Source organism: Orcinus orca, chromosome 8, assembly GCF_937001465.1.
Source record: "Orcinus orca chromosome 8, mOrcOrc1.1, whole genome shotgun sequence".
Classification (NCBI taxonomy): Eukaryota; Metazoa; Chordata; class Mammalia; order Artiodactyla; family Delphinidae; genus Orcinus; species Orcinus orca.
In genome coordinates, this window is record NC_064566.1 from 90793605 (window position 1) to 90817780 (window position 24176).

The window sequence follows — 24176 nt, forward strand, 5'->3', positions numbered from 1 at the left end:
TAAAGTTTAGGAGTATGGGAAGAGCCTACTAAACCAAAAGAGATTCAGTACAAATGTGCAAGTATATGGATTGAGTTTGGGTACCTTGAATACAATATTGATTAGGAGAAAGCTTCTTGAAAGGGAGAAATCAGAACTTTGGTGCATTCCATTCTTTTCCTTCTACCTTTGGCTACCCAATAAGCTATTATTGCTATAAAATTAACATTTAAAATGTAAATTAATTAGGGCCTAGATTTCAAAAGGTAAAATGGACGTTAAGCTAAAGGGCCAGAGCATGCTGAAACAGATGGTACAACTATCACTAAGACCACCACCACCAATACTGATAAACATCTGAGTATTGATTATTTCCCAGGTAGCATTCTAAGTTCTTCACAAGCACTTTCTCACGTAATATCATTGAAGTCAAATAAAGTTAAAAGTAAACAAAAATTAAAGGGCTTTTTGTTAAAAAGTGATTAACAATTTTTAATGTCAAACCCATTTGTCCATCCATACAATGCTTTTATTGCTCATACCTTGTTGTAAGATTGTATGTTATTGTAAATAAACGTTAATTGTCAATACATACGTGTGTACTATACTTTTCTCGAGGGAAAAAAATATTAACTAATAAGATAAGAAAACCCAAAGAATTCCAGTTAATTTTCTTAATAAATGTCTAGTTTAGATATACATTTAACCAAGTCATTGCCATTTCCAGAGGACTCAGAACTCGTACCATTGATCACTGCTAGTTGTTGCCTCCAGTAAAGTCTGATAGGCGAGTTCCATTAATTTCTTCACGGATTCACTGATGCGGCATGTGGGCAAAGAAAAGGAATGTTGGTCCAACGTATTTTCAGGCTCTAAATTCATCACTTCGTTGTACTGAGTTGTGGACACTTTCTGTACTTGTAGCTTGTCACCCTCAGCAGGACTAGGTAAATCTGGCACACTTATCTTAGAAGCAGGAGTAATCTGAGGGTCAAATACAGAAACAAAGAAAATGCACTGTCCTCAGAATAATCCAAATGCAAGCATACAGTGAGGAATAAGATACCAGTTGCTTCCATGATGATTAAGCTGTGGATCTCCAGAATAATTAAAAGATTTGAGTAAACATGGCAGTACTTTAATGACTACTCAATCTTGGGTGAAAGCACGTCATAAGAAATAAGCAATCCCTTTACTGTGCCATTCTTCTAGTTCTTCTGTGCACTCTCACTCTTGGTGGAAACAGCAAAGCTGTGAAACTGGCCCAAGATTTTAGGTAAATGAAAGGACCTTCAAAAATCCTCTTTCTCAGATGAGACTATTAGATTAACACACACCAGTATGACTTGTGTTCCACTGTCATTAAACAAATTATTTCCCACCAGAAACACATGTTGGCTTACTCAAAGAAACAACACATTCAGGCTAGCTTATACTGCTCTTAAAAACAAAATTCCAAACAAAAACCAAAAAAGCTTCCCTAACATTTATACAGAATGAAAATTCCCAGACTTGGTCAAGACTAAAGGAAAGAACACTAGGCTTCTAGTTTGGAAACATCAGTGATATTTTCTACCCTAACTTTTAACAAAGTCATTTAACCTCTCTTGAACTCAATTTTCTCATTGTAATATGAAGAAACTGCACTACAATAATGGTTTTCAAACCTTGCTTCTCGAAGATGCCTCAGGGACCAATAAAAGGAGAGATTAAGCAGGTGGAAGCAGCAGGTTCCTACTGCAAGAAAAGCAGCTCTGCTCTGCACATACTGGACCTCTATGGAAAATTTCTGACAGAAGAAGCTCCAACTCTAATAAAAATGTTTAAGTCATGAGACTTGCCATCTGTAAAATGGTATAATAATGTCTACTTCATAGGGCTGTTAATGACATTTAAATGAGAATACAAACATCACAACTGGGAGAGGTGCTACTGGCATCTAGTGGGTAGAGATTAGGGATGCTACTAAACATCCTACAGGACAGGCCCCCAGAGCAAAGAATTATCTGGCCGCAAATGTCAACAGTGGCACTGCTGAGAAACTCTGATCTAGAGGAAGCTACATCATTAGGACTTGGGTACTTGGGGGGAAAATACAGTCTTATAAACTGTCAGAACTAGTTGAATAGGGAGTTCAGAGATTATCTAGATCAATTCTGTCATATTACAGAAGAGGAAAATGAGGTCCAACAAGGTTAAAAGATTTAGCCCAGAGTCACAAAGTGATCCAGTAACAATCCTATTTATAACAAGGAGTTATAACAGAGTTAATGGGATATATATTAATTCATTTACTAAGTACATAGTAGTATGCACCAGGTATTTTCTTGATGCTACAGATACAACAGTAAACCAAACAGTAAAGAACAAAACAAACAGGAAAAAAAAAAACCAACCCTGCCCTCACAGAGCTTATTTTCTAGAGGGGAAAAACAATAAATAATTCATATAGACTATTTAATGATAATAAGTGGTATGAAGAAAAATAAAGCAAGGAAAGAGTACAGGAAATAGCGGGAAGTCACAATCTTAAAAGAGTGGTCAGGAAAGGGAGCACATCTGTGGTAATATCCCAAGCAGAGGGAAAAAGAGGTTCAAAAGTCCTGCAGCCCAGTCGGCCTGGCAAATGAGCAGAGTGACTGAAGAGGAATGCAACAGGAGATGGAGTCAGAGAGGCAACAAGGGGACAGTTCACAGGAGGCCGTGCAGGCCACTGCAAGGCTACTGGGTCTTTCTCTGAATGAGACGGGAAGCCACTGGATTCTGTGCACAAGAGTGACATAAGTGATATTCATGTGAAAAACACCTGCAGCCCAGTTCCCGGTACTGAGTGCATTTCGGCTCCCTTAACCACCCAAGATTACATCAAAATGTGCTAATATCTGTGCACCTCAAATGGCTAATTTAATATTTTACTGAAGTGGACACTATAACAGGGTACCTAGCCCCAGGAAAATGGGGGATGACAGAAAGGACAGAGGGAGGAAGAGCGCAGTCCTCTCAGCGATAACAGATAAATGGCTGAGGAATTTTCTATTAAGGGATTACTTTAGTGTATGTCTTCTTTTAATCTAAGTAACACCTTACATTTGTCAAATATTATTTTATATATGTAAGATGTTAAAAAAAATACACAGAATTATTTAAGGTCAAAGGAGTAAATTACCCTCAATGCAAATTAATTTGTCCACGGATTTTACAGGTAATTGTTTATACCATACAAAGATCACATCTTTTTGTTTGTTTTTATTAACTTCAAAACTAGCACCTCTATTAGCGTAAGCAATAAAGTCAACATTTCACAACAGGATATAATCTCTGGATATAACAATACCTGTCACGAAACTGTGTACTAAAAATTCAAGTGATAAAGTTGAGAAAACTCTATAGGTTGATATACTCTCTGATTGCAACAACAGTAATCTATTACATTCACGTAGACTTTTTAAATTTATACAATGCTTTTATGTGCATTATCTCATCTGGCCCCCACAATACCCTATAAAAGACGTAGGAATTAGGACCCCTTTAAAGATGAGAAAACTAATGTTTAAGAAGATTAATAACTGACAGAGCTCAGCAACTGTCAGTGCTCTTCCACTCTATCATAATCATCTCAAAAATGAGCTGCTTCCTAATACAAGGTAACACCCTGTAACCCCCAATACCTTCACAGTGTTGTGAATTTCAGAGGTCATTAGGTTTCTAGCTGCCACAATCACATCCTGACACTTCTTGTTAGCAAAATGAGAATTGATGTTACGGGCATATTTCAGCAAATCTGTAGTATTTCCTTTTAGAAACCTCATCTCCTTTAAGGCATTTTCAAATTCTTCAGTGGACTGTATGATCTGAGAAAGAAACGCAAGAGAAAAAAAAGTAAAAGAATCAAATACATATGTTCTTTTCCAATATTAAAATTTCAAATCCAATGTATAGGAAAGAACAAGGACCAGCTGGTCATTTAAGTTTTAGAAAAGACCATCAATTACTAGGTATAAAAATATTATTCATTTTTTCTAGACTTAAATTCATTAGGAAGAGCATCTTCATTAGAAGTTTTTGACTCTGCTTAGTAAAGGTGCAAACATTTTTAAATAAATAGACAGTAGGTCCCCCTTATCCTCGGCTTCAGTTACCCACAGTCAACCATGGTCTGAAAATATTAAATGGAAAATTCCAGAAACAAACAATTCCTAAGTTTTAAACTGTGTGCTGTTCTGAGTAGCATGATGAAATATTGCGCCGTCCTGCTCTGTCTTGCCCAGGATAGGAATCATCCTTTTGTCCAGCATATCCATGCTATATACACTACCTGCCCATTAGTATAGGGAAAAACATAGGACATATGTGGTTCAGTACATCCACAGGTTCAGGCCTTCGCTGGGGGAACTGGAACGTAGCCCCAGAGATAAAGGGGGACTACTGTGCTTACTGTAGTGTTTGAGGAAACACTAAAAAGAAGCCAGAAAGTAAAGCGTCACATAGTAGCTACTATAGCTGACACCAATAGAAAAACAATTGTTTTTCAAAAGTATCTTACTAAAGAAAACATACTTAATAACGAAACATACTTCCCCACCCAATCAAAAGGTAGGAAGCCAGAAGAGACATGAAGTCAGAGGGAATCTGCCTCCACACTTTATGAATAATTTTCTTAAAGATGTCACTGAAGAACAAAAGATCTCCAAGGTAAACAAGTGACGCCAACAGGAACCTACGGTCTCTTCAAACCCTCTGTGACACCTCTGCTCTTACCTCCTCATACTGCTGTAACTTGCTGCTATTTGTTGGGATAGAATAAACCAAACAATTTTTAATGAGGCACTCGGACAAGTCCTCCCAGATCATGTCACCAAGGATCTCAGCCAATACGATCTTGCATGTTTTTTCATTTTCTACGTCAGCAACAAGAGGCAAATCTGAATTCAAAAGAAAAAGTTTTAAACAAGAAACTCTTCACAGTCTGGACATATTCTCAAATTCCCTAGTTTTCTAGAATTCTTTAATTTTAAGATGACAGGGAAGAAAACAGCACGAATAATTCTATAGCTATCTCAACAGACTACATGGGAAAAGCATGACACAATTATTATTTTATTTTCACTGCTCAAATGAATCATCTGCACTGTATGACTGCCTGTTCTCTATAACAATAAGGTATTAAGCCACCTACATTATAATCATCTACTGCTAATCTACAGATCTGATTATATGAAGCACTCAGAAGTTCTGCATACCACGTTGAAACTAGTTTAGAATAACAAGTTCTCCAATAATAAATATATTTCTTTCATCTCTGCAAAGGATCTGAGTGTTTATCCTAAGTAAAATATCAATAAACACCTTACATTATAGCATAATATCTAGCCTACCAAACAGAATACTTCAGTGTCTCTTCCATGGTATATTTTAGGGTAGCTTTTTCTAACACATTTTGAGGGAGTTATATTTAGAACATACCATTAATTAACTAAACAATATATAAGAACCTTAAAAGAAAGTGACCATATTACCTCGGAGCCTTGAGATATCTTACAATATCTGAAGTCTAGGCCTGCACTGTCTGATATGATAGCAACCAGCCACATTTTGCTACTGAGCACTTGAAATGGGGCTGGTGTGACTGACGAACTCAATTTTTTTTTAATTTTAAGCAATTTCAAATTAAGTTTAAAAATGGAAGCAAGGGTGTGTGGTTATAATGGGTAGCACAAGGGAGCCTTGTAGTGATAGAACAGTTCTATATCTTGATTGTGGTGGTAGTTACATGAATCTACACATGTAACAAAATTGCACAGAACTATTCACACATACAAATGAGTGCAAGTAAAACTGGAGAAATCTGAATAAGCTCTGTGAATCATAACAAAGTCCATTTCCTGGTTCTGATACTATACTATGGTTATACAAGATGCTAACATTGGGGAAAACTGGGTGAAGAGTACGTGGGACCTCTGTACGTTTTTTGAATTAAAATTTTAAACTAAAAAAAAAAGAGGAAGTAGCGTAAAATACTTTTCTGTTAAACACAGTTTTGTTGCTTTGAAAAGACTATGCCTCACTTTAACCATCACATCATATAAGCTATTATGTGTACTGTAGTGCTCACATCAGGCATGTGTATCACTTCTAGTATTTCTTATAAACACACCTTCGATGTAGTCAGTGTAAACAGATTCATTCCACTGGAATGACTTTGTTTTCCTATGCACCAGTGTAACATTGTAATGCAGTTATTTGAATATTTTTCACATACAGCACAGGTTACAGTGATACCTATAATAAACTGAAAACGGTAGTAAAATTGAAATGCTTATTATTTTCACTATGATATATTTTTCTAGCTTAAGAAAATGATTATAAACAAACTTTTAAATTTAAAACTAAGGTACACTATTGATGCAGAATCAAGTGAAGGTGCAGAAGCTAGAAGAACTGGTAGAACAGTAAAGGAAAATACAGACTGGAAGAAAATATGCCACAAATTTTACAATAAATGGCAGCTGCAGCTTGCTAAAACAGAGCAAAACAAAACTTTTCTTGCTGTGCAAAAAAATTTTTAAGATGATAAAGCAGACAATATTAAGAGACAATAAGAGAAATTTCAACAAATACATTAGGAATTTGTCAAGTTTCCTCTCGAAGAATTGACAAAATTATTCACCTGAAATCACAATTAAATGTCCAACCCAAAATGTGATTTTAAGGGGATCTGAGCTTGTAAATTTAGCTAGCGATAAAATGACTTGGTAAAATCATTCCATACACTTTGGTAGCAAATTTATGCTGGTTTTTAAAAAATTAATTAGGGCACTTATCCATCTTTTTCTATTGACCAAAAGAGCTTGATTATCAAAGGGATTATCTGTAATTTGAAGAGCACCTAGAATGTAGCCACAAACCATACGTGCCTGATGGTGGCCTTTTTAGTGGAAAATCTTTAACAACCTTCCAAATTTCTTCTACAACTACTTGTATGTTCAGAGTCTCTATTTCTTGGTAAATTTTAGTAGTGTATACTTTCTAGAAAATCATTCATGGCAAAAGCAAAATATGCTTCTTGTGACAAAGCCAACACCACGGTAGTTTACAAAGAGAAAGCCTAATTTTCCCTCTCCATACCCACAAGCTTCTCTCTCTCTCTGTGTCCAAGTAACCAGAGTTAAGAGTTTGGTTTGTATTCTTCCTCCCTTACATTAATAATACACACACGCACACATGCATGCACGCACGCAGACACATGATATAGACTAAACTGTGTCCCCCACAATTCATATGTTGAAGCCCTAGTCCCCAGTGTGACTGTACTCGGAGACAGGGCTCGCCTTTAAATAGGTCATAACGGTGGAGCCCTAATCCACTATGACTAGTGTCCTTTTAAGAAAAGGAGAGACACCAGGGATAAGCATGCAGAGAAGAAAGGCCATGTGAGGACAGTAAGAAGGCTGTCTGCAAGGCAAGGAGACAGGGCTCAGGAGAAACCAAATCTACTAACACCTTGATCTTGGACTTCCAGCCTCCAAAACTGTGAGAGAATAAATTTCTATTGTTTAAGCGACAGAGCCTGTGGAATTTTGTTATGGAAGCCCTAGCAAACTAATATAACATTCATATAAGGGGCTACTTCCTTTTTTATAAAATGGGTTTATGCTATAGATTTTACATGTAACTTTTTTATCCCTTAAAAATAGATTGTGGCCATCTCTGAGGTCACTATATCTAGCTCCACTTCATTTCTTTTCAATAGCTGCACCATTCTTCAAATGATGCACATTCCAGTATGCAAGTATATACAGTACTCATACATGCAAACATATACACTGTTGATATCACATAGTAAGGAATTAAAAAGTGGGACACCTGGGTCAAAGCAATGTATATTTTAGCATAACTATAGAGCTGCAGATTACTTTCTAAAAAACTCACTAAAGCGATGAAGGAGACTACCTTCGCATTTTCTTACCGAAAGTGTCTTACACAAATCTTTGAATTCTGTCAACCCTAGGGGTGAAAAGTTCTACTTTGATGGTGTGATTTCCATTCCACTATTAGGGAGATTAAGCAATACATATTTTTATGTTTATTAACTTGCACCTTTTCTTCCATAAACTGCCTATTCATATTTTTTACTCTTCTTCTGTTATTATGTTCTCTTTTTCTTTGTAAAAAAAATCTTTGTATTAGCTCCTTGTCTGCCAATGTACTGCAAATATTTTCTCCCAGTATAATATTATCTTTTGACTTTGTTTATGGCATTGTTTACCATACAGAATTTAACATTTATATGTAGTCAAATTTATCAATCATTTCCTTTATGCATTCTGAGCTTCCTGAGAATATTTAAGTCTTCTTGTAAATTTTCTAACATTTTTATTGTTTTACCTTTTGCATATAGGGATTTAATTTATCTGGAATGTATCTCTGTATGAAGTACGAAGCAGGAATCTAACTTTGTCTTATTCCATATAGCCAATTTTGCTAGCACCGTTATTTAATAAACTATCTGTCTCACTAAACTGAAATGTGACTTTGATCAAATGGTAAATTCTCATTTATTCTTGGCTCTACTTCTGGACGCTTTTTCATTCCACTGATCTTCTTATGTCAAGAACATAGTTTTAATTATAAAATTCTCCAACTAGTGTTTTGCAAATCTTTATTAGCAAGTCTCATAAATATATTTTTTGATGTAAGCTCTAGAGTAATTAATTTGTCAAGTTGGAAAAATATATAACAAGCATCTGATTGGGAATGTTTTAAATTTATGCATTATTTTGGAATGAGCTGACAATTTTAAAGTATAACATAATTATGCAAAGTGGTCTATTATACAGCTGTATACTTTACTTCATCATTTCCCTATTCTTCAAGATTTCATGACTTTCCAGTATTTCAATATTATAAGTAACATTATGATGAACATCCTTATACATAAATGGTTTTATATATTTAAGATTATTTCTTCAAGGAAGACTCCTAGAAGTTGAAACCTTGGTTTAAAGGATATAAACATTTTAAGGCTTTTTATATATTTTGCCAAAGTATTTCCAAAAGAATTTTTTTTCTCCTCTTTTAAAAGCTCCTTTGCTGTTGGTACAATGATGCTTAGTAGTACAGAAAACTTGGGAGAAAAAAATACATATTTAAAAGATGAAAAGAGCATAAAACCAAAGACAAACATAAGATGAAAGGTAAAAATCTTTATGAAGTTTCAGAATAACTAAAATCCAAAGAAAGTAGAGGATTCCAAAAAGAACTAAGGCCACAAAATATGATCCTCAGGTTTTATTTAGGGCAAGAAGATGAAGGAAGGGAATACTGACTGAAAGATAGTAAAGAGATTAGAAGAGCACCTAGCAACAGTGAGTTGTCTTCTGCTCTGAATATCCTAGGTACTAAGAAAACTTACAAATAAAACACTAGGTTGAATACTTAAATGGACCAACGTCAAACTGGAAAGAGGTTTCTACTGGAATTCCCCAGAGCACCCTCTGATCTAGCCCTATCCTAGGTAATAGTACCATCACTGACTCAGATTAAACTGTAAGAAAACATGATTATCAATTATGCATTCGATATGAAGTAGAAAGGATATTGTAAAATTTTATCAACTAAAATTTAACAAAGATTAATGTTAATGCCAAAAAATCAAGTACAAGATGGGAAAGCAGCAGTTTGCACTGAGTATGACATAGGATTTCCACTGACATCAAGCTCAATAAGTTAACTGTGTAAAAATAGCTATACTATATAGCTATACTAACAGAAGCATGAAACTGAGAATGAGGGTGTGAACAATCCCATACTATTCTGAATTGGTTCGGACTATACTTAGAATACTTTGTTCTGTTTTGAACACCCTACCTTAATAAAAGGACTATGGAAGAAATGGAATATATTCACAGAAGATCAGTGAAGATAAGAGGAACTTAAAAAACTATTTCATTAAAAAAATAAAACTAAAGATGTTTTATATTGGTGATAAGATGTAGGCAACATAATAACAGCTACTATAAAGAATCTGAAAGTCCATCATGTGTAATAAGAATTAGATTTCTATATAGCTCCACATACTAGAAACAGCATCAGTAAAGCAGATATTACAGGGCATATATTTTGTACATAGTTTTTACACAACTACCCTAAAGATTTAAGTTCCAAAATGGTCATTTGGGCAATAGCATTTAAGAAAGAAGATACAATTTTTTTTAAAAACCAACAAACAAAAACTTCATAGTACTCAGAGTTGTCCAGAGGTGGGATGGAATGCCTCAAGAGGAAGTGAGTTCCCTCTCACTAAAGGTGCTCAAGTTTGTTATATGACTAATTGATGGGAGTGTTACAGAGGAGAGTCGAGCATCAGAGATATCTGTATTGCATCACCTTTCTAGTTCCTTCCAATCCTTGGATACTTTGCTTACAACTCTTTTTTTATATCTAATAAAAATAAGGGTGTATTATCTCCCTAAGTAAAGGAATAAGAAGAAAACTACCTTGGATTTTTGTAATTTATGCAAGTCTTAGAATTTTTTATTCTCTGTTGTCAAAACTAGAAAGAATTCCTTGCTCTACATATAAATTATTTATATATAAAGAATGCCTGTATGTGTATAACTGAGTCACTTTGCTGTACAGCAGAGATTGGCAAAACACTGTAAATCAACTGTACTTCGATTTAAAAAAAAATAAATTTATATATAAATAAATTATGTTGACTGCCAGGAAGGCATACAAACAATAGCAGCATCTCTTTTTCATTTTCTCCACAGCAAGAATGCTTAATTTGACTATTCAATAAGACAACTGAGAAAAGCAAAAAGAAGGTAAGTCAAATAGACTAAAACCAACAGTATTATAACAAAACACCAGAAGAAATTTTACTTTTAGTAGTGTGACAGCCAAAAAATGATTCAAGCAACATAGAAACTATTTCAAGGGTGAATATATAAAGATCTAACCAGTAGGCTGAGATGGAATGAAATTCATTGCCTATGTTAAACCTATTTTGTTTATATCAACTAGGTTGAAGGGGATTTTCCCATCAAAAGATATAAAACAGCACTTAGTTCATTTCTGCTTCTCCTATAACTAAAGCAAGAGTCCCAAAATGTGATGTTCCTAGAAGTCCCATGAGGGAAATGCATCCCAAAATTCAACTAAATATTACAAACACAGACTCTAGGGCACCACTAAAGACCCTATTTGTCAACACAGGGCAGAGAAGGAATGCAAAATAGAGTAAGAAATAAAAAGGTTAACTACTTTGTTCCCATGACATAATTTACTCACGTCTGATCCGCCATTCACTCAGATTGCTGACATTTTTATCCACGTTAAAATAAATATCAACTTCTCTAAAATATAAAAGCGCTGCCTTGGGGATACATACCTAGAAGTTGTTTCTGGACCACTTCCAGTACCAGTCTGATCTTGGCAAAAACTTCAGATGGTGATGGATGTTCCAAGTCAGTCATCACAGATTCAAAACGAATGATAATGATGTTAGGTTGGCTTTCTATCACAGCAAAAAGGGATGGGCAAGATGCCAGAGGCCTAAGGATATACTTCAGCAGCATCTGACCTGAAAGTTTTATGAACACTCATAAAAAATAAATCACGTCAAAAAAAAAAAGATCTTCGAGCCTGACAACAAAAATACATATACCGTGACATTACACAACACCCATTACGCACTGCAGGTTTTCCCACTGAAGTTTCCCAGATTGTCAACAGATTTTTATTTAAATTATTCAAAAAATCAAATAAAATAAATACCAGCAGCTACTTTAAAAAAAAAAAAAGAAAGAAAAAAGGAAAGGATCTAAGCCCTTAATGAAAAGTGTAATATTTATACAATTCCACTTGATAAATCATGAGGCCAAACCCTATGATCCATCATCAATATTATTCAGACAATACTGATAATTTTTCTGTCATTCCTTTAACAATGGACCTTCTGAAATTTCATGTAAATGAAACAAAGTATTATGCCTTACCAAATGACTTAAGCTTGATATGTAGCTCCCCAAGAAGAGAAAATGCCAAGAGGACACAACTGATGGGTGGCACGGGGGTCTTCTCTTCTTTCTGAGATGGTTCAGCGCATAAATGAAGTTCTGTTTGTAGGCAAGATTCCAAGTTGCTGGTATCTAAGAAAAAGGGAAAAAATATCAGCTGTCTCAGCAATACAAGATGTTCCCATTTCTATTCCTGAGAGCCCATCGTCTACTAAGAGTCCTAAGTATGTGGTTTTACTACAATACACTTCTAATGCAATCAAATATGAACTACTACATACATGTCCTTGGCATCACTCTAAAACAGGAAATTACTTCCTTTGGTATGTTCAAAGAATCAAACTGAGTGCCAAAGTAAGATGATGTGCATACAACAACTGCTTACTAAATATGTGTTGAGAATGGATAAACAACAAGGTCCTACTGTATAGCATAGGGAACTATATTCAATATCCTGTGATAAACCATAATGGAACAGAATATAAAAGCGTACGTATTTATATTTATAACTGAATCACTTTGCTGTACAGCAGAAATTAACACAACATTGTAAATCAACCATACGTCAATTTAAAAAAAGAATGTGCTGAATGACAGAATGAAGGCAAAAAATAAAAAGTGAGATCCTAGTTTCAATTAAGGCCTCCTATTCTATGTTCCCTCTTATGAAGTAAAGAGAACAGCCTGCCAAACAAGTTTAACAGGGTGTGTTACAACAAAGAATTAACACACCTGCCACCTCCTTTTAATTTTACAGTCTGCTTGGAAATAGAATCTAAAATTTTCTAGATGACTTCCCTGAAAATACCTAATACATACAGGGTGGGGTATGTGTGTGTGAGTGTGTGTATGTGTGTGTGCGCACGCATGCGTGTGTGTACACACATACATATACAATATATTTGAAGGCCATAGTGGATATGGGAAAGGGAGCAAGGGGAGACTGTGAGGTTTCCCCTGAAACAGACTAAATTTCAAGATTAAATGCTGGAAAATATACCAGGTTTAATGGCATGTCCTTCCCATATACCCTCAGAGGTTTTACTTTGTGTAAACAAGATATCAAAGAGGGCTCACACCCAGAGGTGGGCAGAGGGGCTGAGAGCCAAGTAGTATAAATAAAAGCCAGGGCCAGAGTTATCCTATTTCTTCATCTTGCAAAACATCCCCCATCTCATGATTTTGTCACCATTTTTCTCCAACGACTGAAAAAAACTGGGCCAAATTCCTATCCCTTTCCTTAGCAAGAGAGAAAGAATGGTTGAACAGCTTCTTTAAGCTTTCTAGAAAAGATAAACTGTTGGGATTAGAGCTTTGGAACTGGCACATCCTACGATGCAGTGGAAACTGTGTGGTCTTAATGTGCTACCACCTCCTCTACCACAGCCGCGCCACCTGGACCCCTCCCAATCATCTTCTCTCTTCCCTGCTCCTTCCCAGTGAAAGGGACAGAAAGAGAAATGCACGGGAAGTAACAAGCATTTTGGTCCTAACAAGCATTCTGCTTAACATGAGAACTCAATATAGAATTGGGAGATTAATAAATGAAACCTTCCTCTCTCCCAACATAAAATATTTGGAATATATTCAGAGGCCAAACTGGTTCAGGCAGATTAAGCAAAGCAGTCCACCTGAGGTCAGCAGCACCTTTTGATGGTGGGAACTTCCATACAATCAGCTTCTGCCACTCTTCTCCAAGGTGATAAAGTATGTTCTGTTTCTGTATTGTAAGCTCCATGCTGAGAGATTTCAGTATTTTTAAATCAAAGCATTTTCTGGATTTTAATAACTTCAAGCATATCTGTGCCTGGTAGTGAAATGGAATCATTGTTAACATTTCATCTGGACTCTAGGCAATTAGAATATATTTGTATAATGATAAGGAATACATGCAACACAAAATTTACTTAAAACAAGAATAGTACTGGACTTCTCTGGTGGTACAGTGGTTAAGAATCCGCCTGCCAATGCAGGGTACATGGGTTCGAGCCCTGGTCCGGGAAGATGCCACATGCAGTGGAGCAACTAAGCCCGTGTGCTACAACTACTGAGCCCGTGCTCTAGAGCCCGCGTGCCACAACTACTGAAACCTGCGCACCTAGAGCCCGTGCTCCACAGCGAGGGAAGCCACTGCAGTGAAAAGTAGCCGCCGCTCGCCACAACTAGAGAAAGCCCGCGCGCAGCAACAAAGACCCAATACAGCCAATAAATAAATTAATTAATTTTTTAAAAAAAGAATAGTACTAATTGCTCATGCTTTAGAGAAAGTGTTTAATACCTCTTCTAGACGCTGAGCAGCAGTAACATACTTCTTCTCTGCCAATGCACAATTATATTCCTCAATAGCAGTAGAAAACTGAAAAGATAAGTATAGTTATCAGGTATTTTATTTTATACATCCTACTATTTCAAGTCTGTCTGCTTGTTTATTTTTAAACTATGAAAAAATACCACATAGGGGATACCCATTGAATGATAAGACAATTGGGAAAAAAAAATAACTTTCTCACCACCAAAACACTAAAGTTTGATTTGAGTATACTGACCTCGTGTAGCTGTCTAAGTAAACTTAGGACTACCGAGTCTCTTTCCAACTGTTGCTTCAAGTCTGTAAATTCAGCAGTTGATACGTGAAGATCCCGGCGGACCTAAGTCACACACCAAAGACAAGTACTTTTAAGCTATACTATACTTAAGAAATGAAACTTTTACTGTAATCAATAAGCTTTATTAGGTGAATATAATTCATGATGAAATTTAAATGCTGGTTAAGACTGGAATAAAAATCACAGAATGTAGTAGGAAGAGACTTTAAGTGATCCACTTAGCCCAAACCCTTATCCTATGCAGGAATACCCGTTCCCATCAACATAATATCCTCGTGTCACCATGTATTCTTAGTTTAAGCAGTTATCTTTCATCAAAGAACTCATCCACCTGGATTACTGGTATCCCCACTGCCAAGTGATAATTCATTCTTCAGCTGAATAGTTCTAACTAATAGAAAGATTTCTCTACATTGAGTGAGAATCCGCCTCCCATTCTGTCCCACCTTTTCAGGGACTTTGCACTATCAATTATTTCCTCTCTTCTCTATCTTTTACTTCTCCCTAAGTCATGCTCCATTCCAATTATGTGAATACCTATTAGAGCATGGCTCCTCCCATCAGATTTAAATATGATTTAAAATCTCCCCCAACTCTATGAAAAAGTATCCTCCACCTTAGCAACCACCCTATTTCTCGGTAGCTACTTGATTTCTCTCCTCCCTCTCACAAACAAGCTTCTTGCAAGAGTGATCCATACTCACTGTCTTTACTTTCTCACCTCTCATTCACTCTATAACTCACGTGATCTGGTTTCTACCCCGCCATTCCACCAAAGCTGTTCCAAAGCAGCTGGTGCCAAAATACCAAGCAAATCCTTGCTGCTAAATCCAAAGCCTATGTCACCAGTATTACCTTGCATCAGTACACTGCTACTTACCTTCCCTTAGTTCTATGACACCAATATCTACTCATTTTCCTCCTGCTTCTTTGGCCATTCCTTTTCATCTTCTTTTGGGAGAGAAATTTCCCCTCTGATCACTTCACACACGCTGATATTCCTTTCTCCCTGGCCCTCTCATTACTCTGAACCAACAGTTCTCAAAAAATAAACGTTTTTTTTGACCCCACCCTGATCCAGGGTCGTTTGGCAATGTCTATAGACATCTGGTGTGCCACGATCGAGGGCGCTCTACTAGCACCTAGTGAGTAGAGGCCAGGGTTAGTACTGAACACCTTCCAGGGTACCGGATAGGCCCCCACAGCAAAGAACATCCGGCCCCAAATACCAGCTGTGCCTGTACTGAAAAGCCCTCCTCTCCACGCTCTCTCTGGGTAATCTCATCCATTCCCATAGCTTCAACTTCTAAGTGCAGCTACCTCATGTCCACACCATTTTCCTAACATCCAAATATGTATATGGATGGCATGACATGCAAACTATCCTCTAAAATCCATTCTCCCACTCTCCCACAGTAACAGCACAAGGCTACGCAGCTAGACTATATGTACTAGTGCCCTGCACAGTCAGGTGTGACCACGTGTCTAAGATCCCACCAATGCAATATAAGCAGAAGTGATGTGTACCATTTCCAAGTCTTAAGAAAACAGATGTGTCTCCTCTATTCCCTCTATTTGACCTTAACCTGCAGCTATAACTGGACATGGGGAGAGACCAACATCAACCACGCAAACAACAAAATCCTAGAGCAGTGTTTCTCAAACTATAACATACATACATACATATGCTTCGTGAATCTTATTAAAGTGCAGATTCTGATTCAGGAGGTCTGGGATGGGGCCTGAGATCCTCCACATCTAACAAGCCACCAGGTGTTGCCAATTCCGCTGCCTACAGACTGTTGGAAGACAATTCTTTAGGAGTCTCTCACATTTCTGCACTATCTTGCAAGTGAAGCAATTAACTGTCTTTTGTTCTGGACTATCTTTTCAAAAATGTTTGTGTAGTAAACAGCTTGAAAAATAGAGATGGCGTTTTCCTCCATAGCAAAAAGCCAGCGTGCTCACTACCCGTTAGAAAAGGTTCAGGTTCCCTAAGCACAGAAGTTCTCTTCCATCCATACAGTCCACTGCACACCGCCCTGTAGAAACTGGGGCTTGCGGCACTGTGCAAAAACGTTCATCCTCTAGCTACCGCTGTGAGTAATAAACTGTCCTTCACAGTTCTTGACACAGAGTACACTACAGTAGCCAGGCCCTGGGTTGTAGAATCAGCCTGCTAGCCTAGACACTACGATTGAAAAATATGTATCTTGTTTAAGCCACTGCATTTCAAGTTCCCGCCCGGCCCCCATCTTTCTTTACAACAGTCTAGCCTCCATCTTCATACAATCCAACTGTGCAGCTCCATTTGTATACCCCACAGGCACCCCATATTTAAACTCAACAAAAACCTACTCCTCCTCTAGATTCTGTTTCAGTGAATGACACATCAATGACCTAGTTCCCCAGTTATCTTTGACTCCGTAGTCTTTCACCCCCCATATCAACAACTCCCAGAGATTCTATATCTTTTCAAAGTCCCTAGGATTCGTCCACTTTTCTCCACCCCCACTGCCATTGACGATGGAGCACGTTGCATCCTGTCTTGCCCGATTACTTTAACTGCCTCCTAATGCTTTAAGTGCCTTCTCATTTCCCAGTCTCTTTTCCCTCAAGTCCTTTCTTCAGACTGCAAGCAGAATGGGATTCCTAAAACTCAAATCTGACATCACTCTCCTGCTTAAACTCTTCCATGGCTTCCACAGGGCAATCAAGATAACGTCCTTACTACTTAAACTGATACACACAGTCCTTGCTTACCTTTTTAATCTCATCTCATGTCTCCTCCCGCCACACTCTCTAAATATCTGTCATATGGAATACTTGCAGCTCTCCAAAAGTGACACCTCTCCACTACCTCCATGCCTCTACCATGCTGTCCCCTATGCCTGCCTAAACATTCCTCCTTCATCTTTTGCTTAATTACCTGCCACTTCAGATTCTGGTTTGGATACTACTTCCTACAGAAAGCCATCCTTAGCTATATCTGCTCTCTTTAACTGGATTATTCCAATTTTAGTGTATATCACACTATTTTATTCATCTATAACAGGCATAAGATTCACATTTTGAAATAAAACACTGTCTAGTTCACCAACTACCACAGTATCTGGCACCTTGCAGATGCTCAATAAATATATCAAATATATATATAAACAAATATATATATAAACTCAATAAACACCTTTATAATGTCCACCTATTGAATCTAATTCCCCTTCTCTAGCCATAAATTTGAATCTTTCTCCCATATGAAAATACTGGGCTGCAAATATTGGAAGTGTTTTTCATTGAAGCTAAACACCCTGAGTTTCGTCATTGTTCTTCAGATGGTACAGTGTTCAGGCCTGGACTCTCTCATCGAGACCAGTCACTTTCAAAACGTAACAACCAGAACTGAATAAATTTCACCAGCCATAATCTGGCCAGCAAAACGTACAAAGAGCCCATTACTCTCCGGTTCCAGACACTTCATTTCTAACAGCACAGTCTAAGATTGCACTGTTGACTCATTTGTCTGACAATACACTTTGAAAATATTATTTGAACTGCGCCAGAGTTGTAGAGTAATGGATTTATTTTTATTCAAACCTCTAACCAGAATGACTGGTAAACTCACTGTTAAATAGATTTTCTAGGTAGCTAGTGGTTTCCCCACTTGTGATTCAAGTTTTTATAGAGAATTTTTTAAAATACGTCTGTTCTCTTTCCTTCTTTGGTAACTATCACATAGAGAAGAGACTTGGTGTCTTTCCTTTAGGACCTTGAGAATACCTCAACATCCTGATTTTGGATATCAATGCACCCTGACTGATAATTTAGAAATTGAGGTACAAGACACCTACTTTATTTAAATCTCTAATATCAGCTTGATTTTTTTCAACTGCTTTTTTTTCCTAAAAGGAAACAGCAAGGGAAAAATCCTGGTGAGATAATATATGTGAAAAATATTTTTTAAATTATATAATGGATATTCCTGTTTCCAGACAGGCTTACTTCTTTGCGATGACAGCGCTCTGGCAAACGTGATGAACATTCTTAAAACCTGCCAGACTTTCCATAAGAAGTATAGCAAGCACTAGCCCCACAAAGTGACACAGTACAAGACGGGCAGGGATTTTCTGCATGTCCAGGGAAAGTGGCTTTATGACAGGAAGTAGAGTGGTTGTGATTGGCGATCTGAGCCAATTTTCCAGAAGGCCGAAAGAAAAGATTGTGCTGAAGCTTTAATATGCTGAGGCCAGCTGCAGATATAAGAGAATGCTGGCCATTAAGAGAGATAAGCATTTTAAAGTAGGAGATAAGGGAAAAGGCCAAATTATACACTTCTATGCTTCATCTGTTTTTGTTGTATTACGAAGACAATAAAATCTTGAGATTATTTTTTAATTTATAAAGTGCTATTAAAATGCAAGACATTATTATTATAGCTTAAAATGTTTTTTTTACCATAAAAAAGAAATTGTTTAAAGTATAGTTTTGGAAAATATTTGTATTTTAAAACCGGACGTTACCCTAAAATCATCTAATTCAACTTCCATTTACCAATAAGGAAAGCGAGGTCTTTAAAAGTTGTATAAAACTGAATTGTCTTAGAAATCAGGAAGTTGAACTGCCTCCCTACAAACCTACCCTATATAACAAACTATTCTTACCTCACTCTCTATCCTGGATTTCAGCAGGTCAATGTCATCAGATAGCTTATCCACTTGGGTAACCAGGTCCTGTGCACTTTGCATGCTAGGCAGGAATTCACTGTACTTCTTGCTGATCATACTGCATACCTCGCCCTATTACATAGGATGGAAAAATTACAATGAGATGAGTAAGGAACTCTGTTAAAATACATAGCTCATCTTCTATTAGGTATCTTCCAAGTTAGGGCCTTCTTGCCAGTTACCAACACCCATTCACTTTCCCTCCAAGCCAACGGGTTTCCTCAAAAAACACATTTCTCCCACCGTTAAGAGTCCCATAACACGACTAGGGTACAAGAAGGCAATGATCACCAAATGCCAACAGTGCCCAAGAGTTGTACAAACACTGAAAAAGAGAAACGAAGAGACAAAAATTCTCATTTTGAACTATTATCAGCTCAGACTATAGCCACTAATTTTAATCACACCTAATAGAAAAAAAAGTAAATGGATAAATTAAACCCATAATCTGTATACCTCAATGGATTTATGAATTTCTATTCTCTTGCTTATAAAATTGTAAGGCCTAATCTTAAAACCCTAAATTTTCTTTTAAGATTTTTTTTGATATGGACCATTTTTAAAGTCTTTATTGAATCTGTTACAATACTGCTTCTGTTTTATATTTTGGTTTTTTGGCTGCGAGGCATGTGGGATCTTGGCTCCCCAACCAGGGATTGAACCCGCACCCTCTGCATTGGAAGGCGAAGTCTCAACCACTGGACCGCAATGGAAGTCCCTTAAAAGCCTAAACTGATTTGAGTTCCATTATCTCCTTTAATGCAAACAAATTATTGAATACTTTGCACTGAATTAGTCAATGCTTTGAAAGACACAGGAATAAATTATGCTTGCACACAAATAAATTCCTTTTAGGTAGGAAAGACAGTATGCACTTAAGTATTCAGAATACAGAATAGAGAAATGTAATATAGCAACAGAGTTAATGTCCTCCAGGAGCACAACTGGGAAACAGAGCACCTCTGCCTGAGGGAAAATGGGGATATTTTTCATGCAGGGAACTATATTTGAGATGGAACTTGAAAAATGAGTAGAAATACTAATAGGTTAAAGATGGAGAAACGGCAACATAAGTAAAATCTGGGAACTAGGAAAAAAGTGGGCCTGTTTGGAGTATACAAAGTAATTCTCAACTGTCTGAAGATTCAAGTCAGGGAAAATAAACTAGTGAAAGGAAAGTTAGGTCCAGAACAGGGAGGAGCCTTGAGTGCCATGTTAAAGTAGCTTAATAGCCTGCCCTCTTTCCATCATATAAAAAGTGATGGGGCTTCCCTGGTGGCGCAGTGGTTGAGTGTCCGCCTGCCGATGCAGGGGACACGGGTTCGTGTCCCGGTCCGGGAAGATCCCACATGCCGCGGAGTGGCTGGGCCCGTGAGCCATGGCCGCTGGGCCTGCGCGTTCCGAGCCTGTGCTCCGCAACGGGAGAGGCCACAACAGTGAGAGGCCCGCGTACCAAAAAAATAAAAACAAAAAAGTGATGAAAAATCCTAAAGCCATATTAAAGAAGAGATGCCAGTGACATGAATACTTAACATTTAGGAAATCATTTTGGTAAAATAAAAACATTTTTGTGCCTTTATGGTACAGTGCCAAAATGGCTCCCTTAAATCCAGACCTACACGGTACATATCTTTTTATTTTATTTTTTTAACATCTTTATTGTAGTATAATTGCTTTACAATAACAAAGTGACTCAGTTATATATATACATATGTTCCCATATCTCTTCCCTCTTGCATCTCCCTCCCTCCCACCCTCCCTATCCCACCCCTCTAGGTGGTCACAAAGCACTGAGCTGATCTCCCAGTGCTATTCGGCTGCTTCCCACTAGCTATCGATTTTACGTTTGGTAGTGTATATATGTCCATGCCACTCTCTCACTTTGTCCCAGCTAACCCTTCCCCCTCCCCTCGTCCTCAAGTCCATTCTCTACATCTGTGTCTATTCCTGTCCTGCCCCTAAGTTTGTGAGACCCATTTTTTTTTTTTTAGATTCCATATATACGTGCACATCTTTTTAAATGAAAGCAACAAAGATGTGGGTAAATACAAATGTAGGGTAAAGATAGCAGTACAAAGTGGAACTGCGTGTGGTTTGTGCCTTTTGTTTTTGTATCAATCTCAAGACAGCAGGGTACAAAGAAGTGCTATTCACGTGTTTTATAACATCGTAGTCTCAAGGGCCTGGAGGTGGAGAAGAGAGTTTAATAAAATATCGATAGGTTTTAATAACAAAAATTTCAGGGATGGAGGAGAACGGCACAATCCTCCCAAAGCCATTATATTCATCCACAAATCGGACAGAGGAGGAAATCACACACCAATGAGGGGTGGGCGGGATTGCCCTCATTTCTATCCCGCTCCTATTCTCCTTCCCTAGAAACCTCGTGCCTCCAGTCCCACTTCCCCCGCTCTGCTTGTCTCCTCGGCCTTCGCCCTCGACCCCCCAATCCCTCCCTAGCCTAACCCCACTCCCAAAGCTGCCCCAGTCACCGCCTCTTCCTCTCCACTGTCCCGCCTCCCTTCCTCCGCAGTCCCCAACCCCGGTCTGGGCTTCCCTCTAAGCCCCCTCCTCGGCCCACATACCTCCCAGCCCTCCCACTCCTCATTCCTCCCACTCGGCTTCCACGCCTGACCGCTGGCATCCACTCTGGCTGCCATGGCTCTACTCCTCCCTCCGTCCCTTTATAGCCAGCCGCCAGCTGCCCCGGCTTCACCTTAATCTCCTCCACCCGCTGGGTCAGGCGGCTGATCCGAGTGCACAGATCCTCCTTTTCCAGCCTCCCCGAGTGTGCCAGGACTTCCGTCACGAACGAGGCCATCGCTACCACAAGAAGCAACCCGGGCAGAGTCACTCTCTTGTAGCCAGCGCGGCAGCTCCAGTCCCGCCGGAGGCCTTGGCGCGCGGCCTGCCGGGAAACGGAGTCTCGCGGGGCCCAGACCTCCGCGCGAAAAGCGAGGCCCGTACTACAACTCCCAGTAGGCACCGCGGCTATCCTAGCGTGGACTTTTCACGGTGTCCCGTAGTTGGCAAACTGTGCGGAGACGCGTTTTCTCCTTGCTCATTTTCAAATAGCTTGCCTTTTCCCGCCGGGTTTTCACTAGAAGAAAAATGTTTTTATTTAATAACCAGTCACAACTGAATTTTTCTCAGCTTCAAAACGCTTACCTGTGAAATTTATCTAGCCTGAAGACCTAACGAGCCCATCTTGATCTTTTTTCGTTAAATATTCATTCTCATGGGCCTCAGTGGCCGTCAGGGTTTATGTGAATGGTGCCCTCTGCAGTTGTGCAAGGAAGTGGAATCACCTCATTATAAATAAAAGTATGCTCATAACTGCACTCCTTTTATATATAGTATATATATATATACATATATAACATCTATTAAATATATTATAAGTTTATATTATTTATATTACCTAGGTATAAATAACATTAGTACTGTATGGACTGGAACATGATACTTAGCACTTTCTATCAGCGATTACAAATCAATTTTATCAAAACTTTAAAAAAATTGTTTCATTATTTAAATGTGTTACATACATACTATAAGATATATGTATGTATGTATACATATATGCATATAAATGCGTTACATACTAAAAGATTTTCACAATATACTATGTACAGTATTAAAAAATAAATAGATATAGATACATATATAGAGGTAAAGGTAAAGGAAGTACACCAATTTAACTCTCTTAGTGGTGAATTTATGGTATTTATTCTCTTCTTTTCCCTGTTTTTTTCTATTTTTCTACAATAAACATGTACTGCCTTGATTAAAATGCTTTTTAAAATTTTTTTAAAAGTACCTTGTGAAGGTGGACCCCCAAGTAGATGCTGACACTAAGGTCCCTGTCAATTTTAAGTGCCTGTGGAACAATCTGCTTATCCTAGTGACGCAGGGGCAGCTTCCTGTGACATGAGCAAAGGGGGTTGAGACAGGAAGCCATAACATCTTGGGAATCGCCTCTCCCTAGAAAACCAACCAAACTTCTGTTTGGTAGACCTGTCAGCCTCTCTTTGAATTCTAAATGCTACTAATAATAAATGCCCAGTGAGAAAGAAGGACATGCAAATGAAATTCCTGAAAATTTGTATCACATATTTATTGAGCAACTATTATATGACGGACACTGTGCTAGGCTGGGAATCCAAAATATGTGAATAAATAATCTCAGGAAAATATGATCATTACTATCTTTGAGGTAGATGAGGGATTGATCCAGATGTGGTAGGGCCTAAATTTTATACACTTGCCAGGAGGCAGAGGACTCTTTAAGGAAAAGAATATAAAATAACAATTACAAAATTAAGTGCAGGCCTTGGAAGGAGTCTGTGCAAGTAACAGGCCTGGAAGCTTAATCCACCTCTAAGGAGGTACAAAGGGCAGAGGAAATATTGGGGGAGGAGCACCCAGTCACTGATTGAATCAGGGAGGTTCCACAGTAATAAGTAATCTGAACTAAGAATGGAAGGAGGTGTCAGGTTGAGGTTCTGGAATCTTCCTCCAGGAAATTAAGCCATGAATACCCACAAACACAACTGCAGAAGCTCCACCTCTCCCTGAGCACTGGATAAGCTAAGGACTATCCCTCAAGTTTCCAGGAAGAGACAGGGGAGAGCCAGACTTAGGAAGGAGAAAAAAGAGCATAGCGAATGGAGTAGGATTGCTACACACAGACAGACAATGCATGCAGGCATGAATGAACACTTGAGTAAATAAAAAGAAATTAACAGCTCTTGGATTAGAAGAATTAATGTTGTTAAAATGGCCATACTATCCAAAGCAATCTACAGATTTAATGAGATCACTATCCAATTACCCACAAAATTTTTCAC

At 38.0% G+C, this 24176-nt stretch overlaps 1 protein-coding gene across 1 annotated transcript in view; it reads right to left on the reverse strand.

Annotated features, from left to right (window-relative positions):
- The window catches only part of ZW10 (zw10 kinetochore protein), a 31815-nt gene extending 9591 nt beyond the window's left edge, over positions 1-22224 (reverse strand). The window contains exons 1-10 of the mRNA XM_004273388.3: positions 22043-22224; positions 19264-19398; positions 14546-14647; positions 14278-14355; positions 13647-13806; positions 11979-12131; positions 11372-11563; positions 4738-4901; positions 3648-3830; positions 725-963 (exon numbers count right to left, since the gene is read on the reverse strand). Coding sequence (XP_004273436.2) covers positions 725-963; positions 3648-3830; positions 4738-4901; positions 11372-11563; positions 11979-12131; positions 13647-13806; positions 14278-14355; positions 14546-14647; positions 19264-19398; positions 22043-22147 — 1511 coding nt within the window. The 5' untranslated portion in view covers positions 22148-22224. The remainder of the gene's footprint in view (positions 1-724; positions 964-3647; positions 3831-4737; positions 4902-11371; positions 11564-11978; positions 12132-13646; positions 13807-14277; positions 14356-14545; positions 14648-19263; positions 19399-22042) is intronic.
- Between the last annotated feature and the right edge of the window lie 1952 nt (positions 22225-24176).